The sequence below is a fragment of the Rana temporaria genome, chromosome 11, assembly GCF_905171775.1.
Source record: "Rana temporaria chromosome 11, aRanTem1.1, whole genome shotgun sequence".
Classification (NCBI taxonomy): Eukaryota; Metazoa; Chordata; class Amphibia; order Anura; family Ranidae; genus Rana; species Rana temporaria.
Window position 1 is genome coordinate 8,614,331 of NC_053499.1, and position 21,417 is coordinate 8,635,747.

General features: G+C 51.4%; 1 protein-coding gene across 4 annotated transcripts in view; it reads right to left on the bottom strand.

Moving 5' to 3' along the window:
• Nucleotides 1–11,866, bottom strand: part of AMPD3 (adenosine monophosphate deaminase 3) — a 61,038-nt gene extending 49,172 nt beyond the window's left edge. Inside the window, exon 1 of one of the 4 annotated variants that reach the window (XM_040327971.1) lies at nucleotides 11,545–11,866. Coding sequence is in view for 1 of the 4 variants with exons in the window: in XM_040327970.1 (XP_040183904.1) it covers nucleotides 3,597–3,618 (22 nt within the window). In the remaining 3 variants the exon portion in view is untranslated. Of the gene's footprint in view, nucleotides 1–3,596; nucleotides 5,120–11,277; nucleotides 11,377–11,544 lie in introns of those variants that run through there. The other 3 variants (XM_040327972.1, XM_040327973.1, XM_040327970.1) reach the window with 3 other exon arrangements.
• Between the last annotated feature and the right edge of the window lie 9,551 nt (nucleotides 11,867–21,417).

Here is a 21,417-nt window from a genome sequence, read left to right on the forward strand (position 1 = left end):
TGAGTTGATTGAAGGGGCCCCCTAGAGCCGAGAAGAGTTGAAGCTGTTAAAGGCTGCAAAGGGTAGGCCAACTCAATATTGAACCCTACGGTCAGGGCAGGACTTAGGGTGGTGGGGGCGCCTGGGCTTGAGTTGATTGAAGGGGCCCCCTAGAGCCGAGAAGAGTTGAAGCTGTTATAGCTGCAAAGGGTGGGCCAACTCAATATTAAACCCTACAGTCAGGGCAGGACTTAGGGTGGTGGGGGCACCTGGGCTTGAGTTGATTGAAGGGGCCCCCTAGAGCCGAGAAGAGTTGAAGCTGTTAAAGGCTGCAAAGGGTAGGCCAACTCAATATTGAACCCTACGGTCAGGGCAGGACTTAGGGTGGTGGGGGCGCCTGGGCTTGAGTTGATTGAAGGGGCCCCCTAGAGCCGATAAGAGTTGAAGCTGTTATAGCTGCAAAGGGTGGGCCAACTCAATATTGAACCCTACAGTCAGGGCAGGACTTAGGGTGGTGGGGGCACACCTGGGCTTGAGTTGATTGAAGGGGCCCCCTAGAGCCGAGAGGCAGGGGGAATCGAAGTTGTTGAGATCAGAGTTGTTGAGCGGGGGGGGGGGACGCGATATTACCTCTTCATCCACAACTGCATGGCTCTTCCTGCTTCTTCCTCCTCCCGGAGGCCCCCTATTGGCTGGGGACCATGGGCTTGAGCCGTGTCAAGCCCAATGCTAAGTCAGGCCCTGCCTACGGTCGTAGACTGGGATCCCATTAATGTTCATATGCGTGTATGTGTATATATACGTGTGTATGTGTATATATATACATATATATATATATACTGTATATATATAAAAAATCGGGACATAACAGTGCATTAAAGATTGGGAAACTCTATACCAATGTTATGAATACTTACTGAATTATGTTATTCTGTATCACTAAGCCTTCAGAAGAGGAGGGCCGATAAATGTTTTTTTATGAGGTTTCTTCACACGAATGTATGGAGGCTGAACTGCAGCCTCCATATATCTCTTTCATGCAGAAGAGGCCCTTGTACATTCCAGAAGATGTCTGTACAATAACTGTCGTCTCCCAGGAATGTGACATCCCATAGAGGCAAGTGTAGGCATAAGAGAGCTGGCAACCGTCCAGCAGGACGGTCACATCAACCCAAGAGCCACGGCCAACGCGCATGCTGGCTCTTTACTGTTACACGTGTATAGGAATGATATATGATTATTATGTGTGCTGCCAACGAGATAGAAGTGACACCACTGCTGAACAAATCCAACCTCTCGCCCTGCTCAGTTACCCAACAACCGCCACAGGAAACCCAACAAGTGTCATAAGAGCAAATCCGGAAGTGTAAAGGAGAAGAGCTCAGTGTTTAAGAGGAGATTCTGAAATTGGCAATACATACAGGAAAAATGGAACAGATAAAAGAAAAGATGGCCCAGATATAGCCAGACTCAACATAATAAAAGGTCGACGTCAGAGGCAAAATAGAAAACGTACAAGTGCACTAAATACTCGTGATACCATGACGATAACTGACCATCTAAAACAGCCGTTCTCAACCTCTTCAACATGGAGGAAGCCTTAAAAAGAACCTTCTGGTCTCAGGGAACCCCTGCTAAAAATTACATTTAGCCAGATTCAGTAACACTTATGACGGCGTATCAGTAGATACGCCGTCGTAAGTCCGAATCCGCGCCGTCGTATCTTTAAGTGTATTCTCAAACTGAGGTCCGCTTAAATGTTGCTAAGATACGACCGGCGTAAGTCTCCTACGCCGTCGTATCTTAGCTGCATATTTACGCTGGCCGCTAGGGGCGTGTACGCTGATTTACGCCTAGAATATGTAAAAGAGCAAGATACGCCTATTCACGAACGTACTTGCGCCCGATACGCTGTTTACATAAGGCGTTTTTCAGGCGTAAAGATAAACCACCAAAAAGATGGCGCAGCCAATGTTAAGTATGGACATCGGAACAGCCGTCGAATTTCATGTCGTACGTGAATGGGGCTGAGCGTAGGTTACGTTCACGTCGAAAGCATTAACTATTTGCGGCGTGATTTTGAGCATGCGCACTGAGATACGTCCACGGACGGCGCATGCACCGTTCGTTAGGCACGTCATTTACGTGGGGTCACGATTCATTAACATACAACACGCCCACTACCAGCCTACTTTGAATTACGCGGGCTTACGCCGGCCCATTTACACTACGCCGCCGTAACTTAGGACGCAAGTTCTTTGTGAATACGGTACCTGCCTCTCTAAGTTACGGCTGCGTAGTGTATCTGAGATACGCTACGCCCGCACAAACTTAAGCCAGTCTTTCTGAATCTGGCTATATATCTACAACTTATTGTGGTCATTAACCGGTTCCCGACCGGCTCCTGTAGATTTACGTCGGCAGAATGGCACGGCTGGGCAAAGTAGCGTATATTTACGTCATTACGTCTCAGATACTCCGTCGTATCTCTCAGAGTATCTATGCGGCTGATTCATAGAATCAGTTACGCATAGATAGCCCTTAGATCCGACAGGTGTAATTGTTTTACACTGTCGGATCTTAGGATGCAGTACCGCGGCCACCGCTGGGGGGAGTTCGCGTCGTAAACCAGCGTCGAGTATGCCAATTAGGAGTTACGGCGATCCACGACGGATTTTCGCGTTCGCTACGTCGCTGCTAGTCTAGTTTCCCGTCGCAAATTTAGTCGTCGCTTTGGGTGCCCTAACTTTACACAGCACACGTATGTGCTGTTTAAAGTATGGCCGTCGTTCCCGCGTCGAAATTTTAAAATTCACGTCGTTTGCGTAAGACGTCCGGGAATACTGAAGTACGCTACGCACGTCGCCGTTCGAAAAAATGACGTCAGTTCGCGCAAAGCACAGCGGGAATTTCGAAACAGAGCATGCGCAGGAGGTCCGGCGCAGGAGCGCGCCTAATTTAAATGGCACACGCCCCTTTAAATTACGCGGTCTTACGCCGGAGGCCACCAGCGTAGGTTTTCATTGCAAGTGATTTGTGAATCAGGCACTTGCGATGAAAACTTGCGGCGGTGTAACGTATCTACGATACGCTATGCCGCCGCAGTTCTACGTGAATCTGGCCCAATGGTATCAGTGGGAACTTATCTGAGAGGCAGAAATTGCTCCAGGAACCAATAGCAACCTCTGGAGGAACCCTGGAGTCCCATGGAACCCGGGAGTAAAATGGAAGTAGCCATCAGCTGGCAAGAAAAGGTTTGCCACTTAGCATCTTGTATATTTCCAATTCATCTGCCACATAATAAAAGTTAAAACATTTTTTTTTTTTAGGAAACTTTAAAACTTTTGACCCAATTTAAACAAAAGATGAGTTAAAAGAAAAGAAAATGACAAAATAAGCATAGACAGATGTTTTGTTGGGTGAAATGTGTGTAAATGAAGGTACCAGTGCGGGACGTGCTCTACAATTGCCAAGGATTGGCCATAGATGTCTTACGTAAAGTTGGCCAATGGTATTAAGGGCCCCCGAATGGCTAATGACATTAGAATTTGAGGGTCAATTCTAAAAATGTTCACAAAAACAGTTTGGGCAATGTGGGAGTATAGGGAAAAGCTTACCTAATGAGCCAGAGACGGACATTGTTCCTTCACTGAAGACCAGATTTAGTCAAATCAGTCCTAAAGCTAGTTAAATTGGAAGTTTGGTAGGTAAGCCCAGTCTTAAGGGGGGGCAATTCCAACACGTGAGCCCAGTCTTGACCAAAGCAAGTTTAAGAGGTGAGGAAAGTCCTGAGGTAAACCCAGTTGTAAGGGGGTCAAACACGTGAATTAAAGATCCAAGTGTTAGATGGACAGGCCAAAACCTATTTACAGTGGGTCGAATACTATAGGTTGGTAAATTCTTTCCTATTCTGAGACCCTTGGTAGGCTAACCTTGTTCTACTTCCACTCTCAAGGGAGTCTTGGTTCTTCTCCCAGTCCTGAAGGAGCTTTGTCTTGGTTCTTCTCCAAGTTCTGAAGGAGCTTAGTCTTGGTTCTTCTCCAAGTTCTGAAGGAGCCTAGTCTTGGTTCTTCTCCCAGTCCTGAAGGAGCTTTGTCTTGGTTCTCTTCCCAGTTCTGAAGGAGCTTAGTCTTGGTTCTTCTCCCACTTCTGAAGGAGCTTAGTCTTGGTTCTACTCCCACTTCTGAAGGAGCTTAGCCTTGGTTCTTCTCCAAGTTCTGAAGGAGCTTAGTCTTGGTTCTTCTCCCAGTCCTGAAGGAGCTTTGTCTTGGTTCTCTTCCCAGTTCTGAAGGAGCTTAGTCTTGGTTCTTCTCCCACTTCTGAAGGAGCTTAGTCTTGATTCTTTTCCCACTTCTAAAGGTGCTTAGTCTTGGTCCTTCTCCCACTTCTGAAGGAGCTTCGTCTTGGTTCTTCTCCCACTTCTGAAGGAGCTTAGTCTTGGTTCTTCTCCCAGTCCTGAAGGAGCTTAGTCTTGGTTCTTCTCCCAGCCCTGAAGGAGCTTAGTCTTGGTTCTTCTCCCAGTCCTGAAGGAGCTTAGTCTTGGTTCTTCTCCCAGTCCTGAAGGAGCTTAGTCTTGGTTCTTCTCCCAGTTCTGAGGGAGCTCAGTCTTTGTTCTCCTCCCAGTCCTGATGAAGCCTAGTCTTATTCCACTCCCAGTCCTAAGGGAGCGTAGTGTGACAGTACTCCAAGTCCCGAGAGAGCTTAGTCTTGCCTGCTCCTGGTCCAGCAGGAGCTAATCTTATGTTCTACCCCCAGTCCTGTGGGAGAAGAGTTCTGATCTGCTCCCAGCTTTGTGGGAGGTAAGTTCTATTCCACCCCCAGCCTTGTAAGAGGTAAGTCCTGTTCTCCTCCCACTATTGAGGTAGAAAGGTATGGCTCCACCTCCAGATTTGTGGGAGGTTTTGGTCTACTACCTCCCAGACTTGTGGGAGTTAATTTCCGTCCTGAAGAAGGTTCTGCTCTACAGTAGGTACACCCAGGTCTCTGGGGGGTAAGTTCAGTACTAGTGCAGGTGATTCCAGGAGTTGGATTGGCCTACAGATGTCTCTGTGATGTTGCCCAGTCTCCTTCCTCTCGTACTCTGAGCTCTTCCAGGCAGGATGTTTTGCTCAGACTCGCTATAGAAGCTGGGTCATTCTGAGAAACTTGAACACTAACAGGCAGACAGCGAGGAGTAGGAGGAGGAGGCTTTTCTGTGATGACAGATTAACATCGCTTACATCTCAGGAAGGGAAGTATTTTTAGAGCAGATTACAAGCTGTAATAACACTCGCCGAGTCATTGCCCTGTGTCGCTGTTATAAGTCACGTCACGCACCTGTTTAACGTAAGTGTCACCTGATTCATATGCCACAACATTCAGCTACATTGTCAACATGACTTTTTCCTGAGTCAGGGAAGCTGTATCTCCTGCCAGGGGTGTGAAGAGGACAAGACCAGGGAGCATGGGGGAGAGCATAGGATCAGGGCCGCATGGGCACGCTGGGAAGTTGCCCAGGGGGGCCTAGGGTGACCACGTGTCCCGGATTGCCCGGGACCGTCCCGCATTCTGCAGGTCTGTCCCGGGCACCTTCACTCTGGGACAATACAGTGTCCCGGAATGAAACTGACACAGGTCCCAGCATGAACCCCTCAGAGCTTAAGATGTGACACCCCCCCAAACTAGTGAAGAACTACAGGTCCCAGCATACATCTGTGAAATCTATGGGGTCACACCCTTAGATCTCATGGGTTCTTGCTGGAAGTTTCAAAATTGGGGGGGATGGGGGTCACATCTTTAGATATCATCGGTTCATGCTGGGATTTGTAGTCCTTTACTTTAGGGGGGTGTGACCTCCCCAAAGTTAAGGACTACAGGTCCCAGCATGAACCCCCCCAGAGCTGAAGATGTGAGACCCCCTGCCCCCCAAAGAGTGAAGAACTACAGGTCCCAGCATAAACCTGTGAAATCTATGGGATCACACCCTTAGATATTAGGAGTTCATGCTGGGACTTGTAGTCCTTCACTTTTGGGGGGAATGTGACCCCCAAAAGTGAAGGACTACAGGACCCACCATGAACCCCTCAGAGCTGAAGATGCGACCCCCCCCCCCAACTAGTGAAGAACTACAGGTCCCAGGATGAACCGGTAAAAACCATGGGGGGGGGGGTCACAATTTTTTTTTTATAAAAAGTTATCTTTTTTTAGGAAGGGGGGGGGGGTGTCCCTGAATGGCAGTTTGGAAATGTGGTCACCCTGTCGGGGGCCCCACTTGCCTGGGGGGCCCCACCTGCCTAGCGACCCCAGCCAAGCATCATTCAGATATCACAAAGTTTGCTGTGCATTGTGCCAGTGCTGTGCGGTGCGGCTCCCTCACAGAGACAGAGTGCTGCGCGATCAGTCCCGATATCAGTCAGCGACTCAGCGGCGGGCAGTGTGCAGTGTAAGTCAGCTGTCACTGTGAAGAACGGAGCCGATGCTTTCTGTGTAGTTCCGCCTCTTCACAGGAGGAGTGCACTCTGCCTATGACAGAAACAGGAAGCATCCGCTCTGCTCTCTACTGCAGCCACATGCTTCCTGTCACACTTCAGCATCTCGGGGGATCTAGGCAGCAGTACACACACCAGCATTAATACCCGCCAGCACCAGCAGTACCCACACCAACATTAATACCCGCCAGCAGTACCCACACCAACATTAATACCCGCCAGCACCAGCAGTACCCACACCAGCATTAATACCCGCCAGCAGTACCCACACCAGCATTAATACCCGCCAGCAGCCCCCGCACCAGCATTAATACCCGCCAGCAGTACCCACACCAGCATTAATACCCGCCAGCAGTACCCACACCAGCATTAATACCTGCCAGCAGTACCCACACCAGCATTAATACCCGCCAGCAGCACCCGCACCAGCATTAATACCCACCATCAGTTCCAGCACCAGCATTAATACCCACCAGCACCAGCAGTACCCACACCAGCATTAATACCCCAGCACCAGCAGTACCCGCACCAGCATACGGGACAGGATGGGGAGCACGGGACAGGATGGGGAGCACGGGACAGGATGGGGAGCACGGGACAGGATGGGGAGTACGGGACAGGATGGGGAGTACGGGACAGGATGGGGGGCACGGGACAGGATGAGGGGCACGGGACAGGATGGGAAGCACAGGACAGGATGGGGAGCACGGGACAGGATGGGGGGCACGGGACAGGATGGGGGGCATGGGACAGGATGGGGAGCACGGGACAGGATGGGGAGTACAGGACAGGATGGGGGGCACGGGACAGGATGGGGAGCATGGGACAGGATGGGGAGCACGGGACAGGATGGGGAGTACAGGACAGGATGGGGGGCACGGGACAGGATGGGGAGCACAGGACAGGATGGGGAGTACGGGACAGGATGGGGAGTACGGGACAGGATGGGGAGCACAGGACAGGAAGGGGAGCATGGGACAGGATGGGGAGCACGGGACAGGATGGGGAGCACAGAACGGGATGGTGAGCACAGCATGGGATGGGGAGCACAGGACAGGATGGGGGGCACGGGACAGGATGGGGAGCACGGGACAGGATGGGGGGCACGGGACAGGATGGGGAGCACGGGACAGGATGGGGAGTACGGGACAGGATGGGGAGTACGGGACAGGATGGGGAGCACAGGACAGGAAGGGGAGCATGGGACAGGAAGGGGAGCACGGGACAGGATGGGGGGCACGGGACAGGATGGGGAGCACTGCACAGGACAGGATGGGGAGCACAGGACAGGATGGGGGGCACAGGACAGGATGGGGAGCACTGCACAGGACAGGATGGGGAGCACAGGACAGGAAGGGGAGCACAGGACAGGATGGGGAGCACAGGACAGGATGGGGAGCATGGGACAGGATGGGGGGCACAGGACAGGATGGGGAGCACAGGACAGGATGGGGGGCACAGGACAGGATGGGGGGCACGGGACAGGATGGACGCTGTGGGACAAGATGGAGAACATCAGACAAATCAAAGGCAGGCCATGAGATAAGAAGCACTGGACAGAACGAAGCAGACTGTGGGAAATGATACCAAAAGGGGTTAAAAAGGAGAACAAATACTCAGATGAGGAACTCACATGCTATGTAAAGTCAAAAACAGTAAATACAAGAAATGGAGAACAAGACCGAGGCCCAAGGACAAATTGGGGGGTGAAAAGACAAGATGGAGAGCACTGGACAAGACAGAACCATATGGATCGTGAAGAGCAACATGGAGAGCAGAGGGCATATGACTGATGACCATTCCAGGGACGTCCTAATAGCATCATTGGCCCCTGGGAAAAGTAATGCACTGGGGCCCCTACCAGCGCAGAAGGGCACAGTACAGGGGGAATGCAGAAGGGCACAGTACAGGGGGGAATGCAGAAGGGCACAGTACAGGGGGGAATGCAGAAGGGCACAGTACAGGGGGAATGCAGAAAGGCACAGTACAGGGGGGGAATGCAGAAGGGCACAGTACATGGGGGGAATTCAGAGGGGCACAGTACATGGGGGGAATGCAGAAGGGCACAGTACATGGGGGGAATGCAGAGGGGCACAGTACAGGGGGATTGCAGAAGGGCACAGTACATGGGGGGAATGCAGAGGGGCACAGTACAGGGGGAATGCAGAAGGGCACAGTACAGGGGGAATGCAGAAGGGCACAGTACAGGGGGAATGCAGAAGGGCACAGTACAGGGGGGGAATGCAGAGGGGCACAGTACAGGGGGAATGCAGAAGGGCAAAGTACAGGGGGGATGCAGAAGGGCACAGTACATGGGGGGAATGCAGAGGGGCACAGTACAGGGGGAATGCAGAGGGGCACAGTACAGGGGGAATGCAGAAGGGCACAGTACCGGGGGAATGCAGAAGGGCACAGTACAGGGGGGGAATGCAGAGGGGCACATTACAGGGGGAATGCAGAAGGGCACAACACTGGGATCAGGAGGGCACAGTACATGGGGAGGGGGCAGGAGGGCACAGTACAGGGGGAATGCAGAAGGGCACAACACTGGGATCAGGAGGGCACAGTATAGGTTCTGGGACGTTTCCCGGGACACGACCATATCGGGACAGTTTAGTAAAAAGCATGACTGTTCCCAGAAAATCCGGGACAGTTGGCAAGTATGATGTAATGCAAAATTATTGTGGGGCCCCCATGTACCTGGGGCCCCTGGGCAGTGCCCAGGAGTGCCCTTGCATTAAGATGGCCCTGCTGGACCATTCACCTAAATGCAGCACCTAACACATGTGAGATACAATTAGATCGTACATAAACAGCAAGCGTGGCACCAACTGTGCCCATAGGGCAACCAGGATAGTAAGCCACGGGACAACGTACTCTCAAATGCTCTGGGAAGGGAGCAGACCGGCCTGTACAGCGGACATACTCTATGAGGACGGGAGGGCGGAACACACATCACCTAATGTTACATCATTAATATACCTCCCAACTTTCTGAGATGGGAATGAGGGACACCTATCAGCAAAAGTATGCAGGCATAGGACACGCCCCTTGCCACGCCCCCTTAAAGGAGAAATGTACAAAAAAACAAGATTGGTAAAACCCACAAGGGCTTTTTTTACCCCACTACTATTCCTTTATATTGGCTTTTAGAATTTACAAATGCAGCAATTTAGAAATCAGAGGAAAGGTTTAGCGCTGGGAGAAGTACATTTTATATACATCTATATGGATCAGACCAAAATGAGGAGGAATGAGGGACAGAGGGACATTGCTCCAAATCAGGGACAGCGGGACATTGCTCCAAATCAGGGTCAGCGGGACATTGCTCCAAATCAGGGACAGTCCCTCCAAATCAGGGACAGCGGGACATTGCTCCAAATCAGGGACAGTCCCTCCAAATCAGGGACAGAGGGACATTGCTCCAAATCAGGGACAGTCCCTCCAAATCAGGGACAGCGGGACATTGCTCCAAATCAGGGACAGCCGGACATTGCTCCAAATCAGGGACAGTCCCTCCAAATCAGGGACATTGCTCCAAATCAGGGACAGCGGGACATTGCTCCAAATCAGGGACAGCGGGACATTGCTTCAAATCAGGGGCAGTGCCTCCAAATCAGGGACAGCGGGACATTGCTCCAAATCAGGGACAGAGGAACATTGCTCCAAATCAGGGACAGTCCCTCCAAATCAGGGACAGCGGGACATTGCTCCAAATCAGGGACAGCCGGACATTGCTCCAAATCAGGGACAGTCCCTCCAAATCAGGGACATTGCTCCAAATCAGGGACAGCGGGACATTGCTCCAAATCAGGGGCAGTGCCTCCAAATCAGGGACAGCGGGACATTGCTCCAAATCAGGGACAGCAGGACATTGCTCCAAATCAGGGACAGTCCTTCAAAATCAGGAACAGCGGGACATTGCTCCAAATCAGGGATAGAGGGACATTGCTCCAAATCAGGGACAGTCCTTCCAAATTAGGGACAGCGGGACATTGCTCCAAATCAGGGACAGTGCCTCCAAATCAGGGACAGCAGGACATTGCTCGAAATCAGGGACAGAGGGACATTGCTCGAAATCAGGGACAGCGGGACATTGCTCCAAATCAGGGACAGCGGGACATTGCTCCAAATCAGGGACAGCGGAACATTGCTCCAAATCAGGGATAGAGGGACATTGCTCCAAATCAGGGACAGTCCTTCCAAATTAGGGACAGCGGGACATTGCTCCAAATCAGGGACAGTGCCTCCAAATCAGGGACAGCGGGACATTGCTCCAAATCAGGGACAGCGGGACATTGCTCCAAATCAGGGACAGTCCCTCCAAATCAGGGACAGAGGGACATTGCTCCAAATCAGGGACAGTCCTTCCAAATTAGGGACAGCGGGACATTGCTCCAAATCAGGGACAGTGCCTCCAAATCAGGGACAGCGGGACATTGCTCCAAATCAGGGACAGCGGGACATTGCTCCAAATCAGGGACAGTCCTTCCAAATCAGGGACAGAGGGACATTGCTCGAAATCAGGGACAGTCCCTCCAAATCAGGGACAGTCCCTCCAAATCCGGGACAGTTGGGAGATATGCATTAGCCCACACAAGCACGCAGGTGCCAACCATGTACAGGAGAGCATGCAGCCAAACAATCGGCGTTCACCTCTTGACCGATCGATGGAAAAGAAAAGTGATGTCTTGCTGTCGAGCTACAGAAATGTTGCCGAATTTTTTCGGTCAACCTAACTTGCACCATACTTGATGCCTTCTCCTTTTCCTTCCCATTGGACCAGCCTATCCCTATCCATGCTTCATTCCGGGACTCGTTACTATCTTACCACCTCTGCTGCAAGCCAGTTCCAGGCGTCAACTACTGCGGCGCAGATTCTCTTTCCCGAGTCCTCAACCTTACGGCGCGGCATTCATTATGTTAAACTTACGCCTGACCTTGGCTTCGTGTGAGGGAAAGGCAGGGAGCCATCCCACGCCCCTGCAGCAGCGAGTGCCAGGTGTTTGCACAATCATGCTGCATCGATTCTACAAAGCGGGGGGTGGCAGGCAGGGAGATGCCCCCACAGGGGGTAGAGAGGTACAAGTCACTTTACCTTATAGTCGGGGGAGGGGGGGGGGTACAGGTGACAACCCTCTGTAGGTCCTGGCGTGATGGACGGGACGGAAGATCCAGTTACCCCCGAAGCTCGCTGTCCCGATCCCGACGTGGGAACTCCTTGCTGGGATCAGATTTCAGCCGCGGTCCTGGAAAATAAATTTATTGTCATTTATCTGGCAGCAGCACTTTGCGTAGTCCTTGGAGCGGTGTCAAGGTGGTCCCTAATAAGGCGGCTCACAGAAGTGGAGAGGAGGACCAGCCCTGGGTGTACACGGCACTCAGCGAGGGAACGCGGCGGAGTATAGAAAGACGCACAAGTCTCAGCCACTTCCTGAACACCGCCGTACAAACCACCAACATGTTTGTTGTTGTCCCGGTTTACGTTTAAAGGGACAGCGGCGTTCTAATTGTTCTTCACCTGGGAAGCTGAATGTGTAACTCTACACCCGGCCATAGCGCAAGGACAAGCGCTGCCGCCTCTTTAAGTTTAAAGCAAAACATTAAAGGAGTTGTAAAGAAAAAAAAAAAAATATTTGCTGAAATGACTGGGGTAGATTCAGGTGCCGCTGCGCACTTCTTACGTCCCGTTTTTACCCTGCGCCTACGCAAATTATCTGCGCTACGCTTCATTCATGAAGCAGTAGCTACGTAATTTGCGCGGGCGCTCCTTAAAAATGCCCGGCGTAAAGGGCGCGCAATTTAAACGATCCCGTAGGGGGCGTGGATCATTTAAATTAGGCGCGTTCCCACGCCGAGCATAGTGCGCATGCTCCGTCAGGGAAACTTTCCCGACGTGCATTGCGGCAAATGACGTCGCAAGGACGTCATTTGCTTCAAAGTGAACGTAAATGGCGTCCAGCGACATTCGCGATTCACTTACGCAAACGGCGTTAAATTTTAAATTCGCAACGCGGGAACGACGTCCATACTTAACATTGGCTACGCCTCCTAATAGCAGGAGCAGCCTTACGCCGAAAAAGCCTTAACGCAAACGACGTAAAAAACAAACGCCGGGCGCACGTACGTTTGTGAATCGGCGTATCTAGGAAATTAGCATATTCTACGCCGACAACAACGGAAGCGCCCTTAGCGGCCAAAGTTATATTGCACACAATTCTACGCCGCCGCAATCAAGTTACGTCGGTGGAGGAAGCCTATTTTCTCAGCGTAACTGCCTTTGTGAATCGGCGTAACGCTACGCGGGCGCAGAATTCAAATTACGGCGGCGTATCTGGAGATACGCCGCCGCAAAAGGTACCTGAATCTACCCCACTGTTTACAGGGTATAGACTAGAGACTTTGGGCCAGATTCTTGTACATCCGCGGAAAATTGTGCGGGCGTAACGTATCTGATTTACGTTACGCTTCCGCGACTTACACGGGCAAGTGCTGTATTCTCAAAGCACTTGCTCCGTAAGTTGCGGCGGCGTAGCGTAAATCGGCCGGCGTAAGCCCGCCTAATTCAAATTTGGATCAGGGGGGGCGTGTTTTATGTAAATGTTGTGTGACCCGACGTGATTGACGTTTTTCCCGAACGGTCCGTGGAATTTCCCAGTGTGCATTGCTCCAAAGTACACCGCAAGGACGTCATTGGTTTCGACGTGAACGTAAATGACGTCCAGGCCCATTCACGGACGACTTACGCAAATGACGTAACTTTTTCAAATTTCGACGCGGGAACGACGGCCATACTTAACATTGTTACGCCGCACTTATGCCACATATAGCAGGGGCAACTATACACCGGGAAAAGCCTAAACGGCGTAACTTTACTGCGTCGGCCGGGCATACGTTCGGGTATTCGCGTATCTAGCTAATTTGCATACTCAACGCGGAATTCGACGGAAGCGCCACCTAGCGGCCAGCGTAAATATGCAGTTACGATCCAACGGTGTAACACAGTTACGCCGGTCGGATCTACGGGAAATCAATGCGTAACTGATTCTAAGAATCAGGCGCATAGATACGACCGCGCAACGCAGAGATACGACGACGACGAGAATCTGGGCCATAATAGTTAACTGATTCCTTTTAAAAAATGATTAAAAATAGATAAAAATCAATCATATAATGTACCTGCAGTTTTAGTTTTGTTTTTGCATGTTGTTTCCTGCTTCTGTGATGTACAGAGCCACAGAGCCAATACAGGGCAGTGATGGTTTGTAAAACGAAACTGATTGGTGCTGAGGGGTTTTAGACACACAGTAATCACACCTCCTTGATTAGTGACCACAGAGAGAAAGCTCCCAGTACTGTGGTCATCAGGAAACAGACAACCAGGAAGTGTGGAGATCAGAGAAGAATTACAGCAACTTGAGAGCAAAAACGAACAATGAGGACATGAAAACAGCACTGCATTAAGGTAAAGGAAGCTATTAAGATAAAAAAAAAACAATTTCCTTTACAAACCCTTTAAGGCTGGTTATACATTACACAATTTTCCTTTACATTTACCAAAATTATAGAATATGAGGTCAGACCTAAACCCTTGGGCACTGATGAGGCGGCACTGATTAGGAGGCACTGATGGGCACTGATTAAGAGGCACTGATGGGCACTGATTAGGAGGCACTGATGGGCACTGATGAGGAGGCACTGATGAGGCGGCACTGATGAGGCAGCACTGATGAGGCTGCATGGATGGGCACTGATTAGGAAGCACTGATAAGACGGCACAGATGAGGCTGTACTGATGGGCACTAATTAGGCAACACTGGCAGGCCCTGATGGGCACTGATGAGGTGGCACTGATGAGGCGGAACCGATGAGGCAGCACTGATGGGGAGGCAATGATGGGCACTGATAAAGCGGTACTCATGGGTACTAATGAGGAGGCACTGATGGACACTGATATGAGCCAATGATGGGCACTGATAGGGAGGCACTGGTGAGGTGTCACTGATGGGCACTGATAAGGCGGCACTGATGGGCACTGATGAGGAGGCACTGATTAGGAGGCACTGATGAGGAGGCACTGATGAGGAGGCACTGATGGGCATATATATATAAATATATAATTTTTTGTTTTGGCCATAGACAGATGCCTTGCTGGTTTTGGCACTCATCCCCTGGAAAAGCCCAACTCACCCCAATCACCCCCCGATCCCTGTAGGCACTGCCCCGGTCGCACCCATCGGTGGAGGGATCAGGGCGTGTATGGGCGCGCTCAGCTGCGGCGGGGGTAGAATCCGGCCTCCTCATATTCTCTGTATTGATTCCACTTCCTGCCTAATGGATGAGATGTCATAAAGCTTTTATATGTGTAATGGAGCCATTATCAGCGGCATATCGCGTGTAATGCGTCTCCACTTCCCTCCTCGCCGCTCTAATGGCTTCCTCTCCCACTTTTACGCTTATTCACCACTTTGCAGGCAGACCGTCTCTGAGCGAGATCTCCCACCCTCCCTTTTATCAAAGTGGACCTGTCAGTAACCTTACAAGACCCGTCACAATACACAGGAACACCGTCACTTTCCACCTTTTATCATCTGAGACCATCCCTGAGCTCCAATCAGGGTATTTCTTCAGTCTGCTGCAGACAAGGGGGGCATTTCCCTAGTCTCCCCACTCCCCGGGATCAGACAGCAACATTGTAACTTTGCAGTAGGCAGGAGTAAGCTTTTCTTCATTCCCCCTCCTCCAGAGATCAGACTGTACATTGTAACTTTGCAGTAGGCAGGAGGAAGTATTTCCTCAGTCTCCCCCCCCCAGGGATCAGACTGTACATTGTAACTGTAGCACTGACCCCCGAAGGAGCTGCTGGTTTAATTTGGGCCTGCACTATACTAATAAACCCCACTAACTTGGCTCAATCCCCTTGGCACAGCTGTGATGCAATGCAATACAATACAATGTAAGACAATACAAAATTCCTGTATTATAACCCCAGGATCCACTGACTGCACTTGGAGTGAGAAAAACAGTACGCCACAACAACTGGATACTTAAAGCGGGGGTTCACCCTATAAACCCATCCTCTAAATCCTCTACCATAAAATCAGGCATTGTAGCGCGAGCTTCAGTATGCCTGTCCCGATTTTTTTATCCCCGTACTCACCTTGTACTCGTACATCGAAGATACCGACTCCCCTCGGGGAATGGGCGTGCCTATGGAGACGGAGGATGATTGACGGCCGGCTCTGGCGAGTCACGCTTCTCCGGAAATAGCCGAAATAGGCTTGGCTCTTCACGGCGCCTGCGCATAGCCTGTGCGCAGGCGCCGTGAAGAGCCGAGACCTACTCCGGCTGTCTTCGGGGAGAGTGACGTGCCAGGGCCGGCCGTCAATCATCCTCCCTCTCCATAGGCACGCCCATTCCCCGCGGGAGCCGAAAATCTATAATGTACGAGTACACGGTGAGTACGGGGTTAAAAAAATCGGGACAGGCATACTGTAGCTCGCGCTACAATGCCTGTCTCGATGGTAAAATCGTGTCACTGAGGGTGAACTACTGCTTTAAGCAGAGATATATTTTACTGTGAAATATGCAAAGAAGTGATTACAGTAATTGTGCTGTCATCCCAACGTAAGACGACAGCACAATTGATTTAACCACTTCCTTACTGGGCACTTAAACCCCTTCCTGACCAGAGGACTTTTTGCGATTCGACACTGCGTCGCTTTAACTGACAATTGCGCGGTCGTGCGACGTGGCTCCCAAACAAAATTAACGTCCTTTTTTCCCCACAAATAGAGCTTTCTTTTGGTGGTATTTGATCACCTCTGCGGTTTTTATTTTTTGCGCTATAAACAAAAATAGAGCGACAATTTTGAAAAAAAATAACATTTTTTTACTTGTTGCTATAATAAATAGCTCAATTTTTTTTTTACGTTTTTTTTTTTTTTATCCTCAGTCTAGGCCGATACGTATTCTACATATTTTTAGTAAAAAAAAAAAAAAAAAAACGCAATAAGCGACTGGTTTGCGCAAAAGTTATAGCGCCTACAAAATAAGGGACAGAATTATTATTATTATTATTTTTTTTTACTAGTAATGGCGGCGATCTGCGATTTTTATTGGGACTGCGACGTTATGGCGGACACTTTTGACACATTTTTGGCGCCATTCACATTTATACTGCAATCAGTGCTATAAATATGCACTAATTACTGTATAAATGTGACTGGCAGGGAAGGGGTTAACACTAGGGGGTGAGGAAGGGGTTAAATGTGTACCCTAATTAGTGTTCTAACTGTGGGGGAAGGGGGGTGACTGGGGGAGGTGACCGATCTGTGTTCCTATGTACAAGAGACACAGATCCGTCTCCTCTCTCCCCTGACAGCACCGCTGTCTGCGAGAGCCGGGAATGAGAGATGATCTCATATGTAAACATATGAGATCATCTCTCATTGGCCGCACAGATCGCCTAGGAAACGGCCGCTCCGATTGGCCGTTCACGGCGATCTGTGACTGGCTGTGTCCAAGGGACACGGCCAGCACAGCAGTTCCCCGCTGCGCGCTCGGGAGCGCGCGCGGGGAACGTGCAAAGGGGAGGCCGTAAAAAGACGGCCTGTTAGAGTTTGGGAGCCGCGCTGAGGCCGTACAAAGTCGTAGGGCCGTCAGCTAGTGGTTAAACATAAGCTATTTGAAAACAGTATACATAAACATTTTATACCTGGGAGCTCCCCCTACTTTATTAGCTATGCGTGAGATCTCACTTAAAAGTACTTGGTCTTGGATCTTCTTTTCTTCGCTAGCTAAAGTGATTTGTAATCCACAGTTTTTTGATGAGTCAAATTGAAGTGAAAATGCTCCTGGTGTAACTGCAACAACTATTTTAAAATCGCTTGAAACGTCAAATTAGATAGGCCTCAAGCCTTCTCAGTTTCAGTTCCTCAGTGGAACTATAAATCCCAGTGAGGCCTGTATATGAGTCTAACTGCGTGTAAACTTAGCAAACTGTGGGTCGTGACCCGCTCACCCACTGGATCGGAGCTCCGGGTAGTAACTTTTGTTCAGGGTCCTGTGACTGCAACTTGCTTCTCCGTCAGCTCCGTTCAGCTCCGCTGGATGGATCCGGTTCTCCGATGCTCGGATGAGTGTCTCTCGGTCTCTGCAATCCGGCCACTGTCCTCTAGCTCTCCGAGCTCAGCCTTTCGCTCCCCAGCAGCTCGGCATCCGCCTCCAGAAGGGGCTTTTTGTTTACACTCCTGTCCCCCCTCGTCTCCAAGGCAACCCAAAATCCTCAACCAAACATCTCTCTGCATTACCAGTATTTGGGTCTCTCCTCGTCTCCAAGGCAACCAAAATACTAAACAAAACATCTCTCTGCATTACCAGTATTTGGTCACTAGATGGCTCCAAATACTTAAACATAGCAATGTCCATAGACGTTGTATTAAAGTATGCAAACACACATCAATATACAAGAATGTCAGCGCTACATAACTTTGCAGTAGGCAGGAGGAAGTATTTCCTCAGTCTCCCCCCCCCCCCCCCAGGGATCAGACTGTACATCGTAACTTTGCAGTAGGTAGACAAAAGTATTACCTCAGTCCCCCCCCCCCCAGTGATCAGACTGTACATTGTAACTTTGCAGTAGGCAGGAGGAAGTATTTCCTCACCCCCCCCCCAGTGATCGGACTGTACATTGTAACATTGGGGCTGATCTGTGTCAGACATTAGGGTACACAGCCAAGTGCTGCACAGGCAGGGCCAGGACAAGGGGTCAGGAAGGACAAGGGGCAGGTGGGGCGGCTGCCCTGGGCATTGTAGTTTCTTATGAGATGGAGTGGGGGGGGGGTGCCACAAGGAGATTGGGGGTGGGGATTTGTGTTGGAAGGGGGAATTTGGAGGGGTGGCAGAGGGTAATGTTCTAGGAGGGGAAATATCTGGGGTGGGGGTGCCACAAGGAGATTGGGGGTGGGGATTTGTGTTGGAAGGGGGGATTGGGGGGTGGGTATTGTTCTAGAAGGGGAAATTTGGGGGTGGGTGGGGTGCCACAAGGAGATTGGGGGGTGGGGATTTGTGTTGGAAGGGGGAATTTGTGGGGGTGGCAGAGGGTAATGTTCTAGAAGGGGAAATTTGGGGTGGGGGTGCCACAATGAGATTGGGGGGGATTTGTGTTGGAAGGGGGAATTTGAGGGTGGGGGTATTGTTCTAGGAGGGGAAATTTGGGGTGGGGGATGCCACAATGAGATAGGGGGGGGGGGGGATTTGTGTTGGAAGGGGGGATTTGGGGGGGCATGGGGTATTGTTCTAGGAGGGGAAATTTGGGGTGGGGGGGTGCCACAAAGAGATTGGGGGTGGGGATTTGTGTTGGAGAAATTTGGGGGGGTTCTTAGAGTGGTGATTTAGGGGGATTTGTGTTGGGATTGGGGAAAGAAGATTTGGATTGGATGGGGAGATTTGGGGGGGTTTAAAGTGGGGGGGGGCGTGTACTAGAAGGGGAAACTTTAGGGCTGGACTTTTTCTGTTTGGAGGTGGCAATCTTGCTAGAAGAGCAGGGTGTTGCTTCCTCATGTCCTCATAACTGGAGGTCTGATGACTGGTGGGGAGATGTTCAAGAAGCAGCAGGAGAGGTGGAGAACAGATCCATAGAATGAATGATTGAAGCAGAAGCAGGGAGATCCTTGCACTGCAGCCCCTAAGGTACAGCTTCCCCTCCAGCAAGAGAGCAGTGAGCAGCACAGTAGTGACATCACCAAATCTCACTTCAAATGACCTCAGAGTAGCACTCAGAGACAGCAGGGTTTTTAGATGATCTCACACTGCAGATATACAGCTATAAAAGGTGCCCCCACAGCTGTGTTCGGGAAGGCCAGGAGCCCCAGGCTATCTCTTCTCAGAAAGGCCAGGAGCCCCAGGCTATCCCTTCTCAGGAAGGCCAGGAGCCCAAGGCTATCTCTTCCCGGAAAGGCCAGGAGCCCCAGCTATCTCTTTCCGGAAAGGCCAGGAGCCCCAGGCTATCTCTTCACAGGAAGGCCAGGAGCCCCAGGCTATCTCTTCTCAGAAAGGCCAGGAGCCCCAGGCTATCTCTTCTCAGGAAGGTCAGGAGCCCCAGGCTATCTCTTCTCAGGAAGGTCAGGAGCCCCAGGCTATCTCTTTCCGGAAAGGCCAGGAGCCCCAGGCTACCTCTTCTCAGGAAGGCCAGGAGCCCCAGACTATCTCTTCTCAGGAATGTTAGAAGCCCCAGGCTATCTCTTCTCAGGAAGGCCAGGAGTCCCAGGCTATCTCTTCTCAGGAAGGTCAGAAGCCCCAGGCTATCTCTTCTCAGGAAGGTCAGAAGCCCCAGGCTATCTCTTCTCAGGAAGGCCAGGAGCCCCAGGCTATCTCTTCTCAGGAAGGCCAGGAGCCCCAGGCTATCTCTTCTCAGGAAGGCTAGGAGCCTCAGGCTATATCTTCTCAGGAAGGCCAGGAGCCCCAGGCTATCTCTTCTCAGGAAGGTCAGAAGCCCCAGGCTATCTATTCTCAGGAAGGCCAGGAGCCCCAGGCTATCTCTTCTCAGGAAGGCCAGGAGCCCCAGGCTATCTCTTCTCAGGAAGGTTAGAAGCCCCAGGCTATCTCTTCCCAGAAAGGCCAGGAGCCCCAGGCTATCTCTTCTCAGGAAGGCCAGGAGCCCCAGGCTATCTCTTCCCAGAAAGGCCAGGAGCCCCAGGCTATCTCTTCCCAGAAAGGCCAGGAGCCCCAGGCTATCTCTTCCCAGGAAGGCCAGGAGCCCCAGGCTATCTCTTCCCAGGAAGGCCAGGAGCCCCAGGCTATCTCTTTCCGGAAAGGCCAGGAGCCCCAGGCTATCTCTTTCCGGAAAGGCCAGGAGCCCCAGGCTATCTCTTCCCAGAAAGGCCAGGAGCCCCAGGCTATCTCTTCCCAGAAAGGCCAGGAGCCCCAGGCTATCTCTTCCCAGGAAGGCCAGGAGCCCCAGGCTATCTCTTTCCGGAAAGGCCAGGAGCCCCAGGCTATCTCTTTCCGGAAAGGCCAGGAGCCCCAGGCTATCTCTTTCCGGAAAGGCCAGGAGCCCCAGGCTATCTCTTCCCGGAAAGGCCAGGAGCCCCAGGCTATCTCTTTCCGGAAAGGCCAGGAGCCCCAGGTTATCTCTTTCCGGAAAGGCCAGGACCCACAGGCTATCTCTTTCCGGAAAGGCCAGGACCCCCAGGCTATCTCTTCCCAGAAAGGCCAGGAGCCCCAGGCCAGGGCCGGCCTTTGGGGTGTGCGGCTGCACAGGGCGCCATGGGCAACAGGGGCGCCGTACGGCCATCACAGCTCGCAGAATGTGAGTCGCAGTCAGTTACTCACATGATCATCACAGGAGTCCGACTCCTACGAGTGACAGCAGCAGGCGCTGCCAGGTCCCCCTGCCCTGGGACTGGGTGAAGAGCAACGCATCGGCTGCGGCACCTGAAAAAAAAATGGCTCCTGCCGGCCCCGAAAGGCACACTGCACATGCGCCACCGCTGCTCGGGAAAGCCCGAAAATGTTTGGCTATTCTCGGGCAGATGGCGCATGTGCAGTGGCGTCTAAGCGCCGGGCGGCACCATTTTTAAATGCAAAGCTGCACCGTCCACCGAAAGGGAAGTCACACTGAGTGAGCCCCTGGCCCTGCATGCATCTACTTTTTCAGATTTTTATAGCCAGCCTACACACGGAAGGGGGAGGAGGATATAAGGGACTTAACATAAGAAAAAAAAAAAAGAAGTAAAATACAATTATTATTTGTTACAAATATTTTTTTCCTCTTTGAGGATGTTTAGGTGACCAGGGGGAGAGGGGTGAAGATGGGGGGGCGTCACAGGATTAGCTCGCACAGGGCGCCTGAACACCTAGGGCCGGCCCTGCCCCAGGCTATCTCTTCCCGGAAAGGCCAGGAGCCCCAGGCTATCTCTATCTGGAAAGGCCAGGAGCCCCAGACTATCTCTTCTCAGGAAGGTCAGGA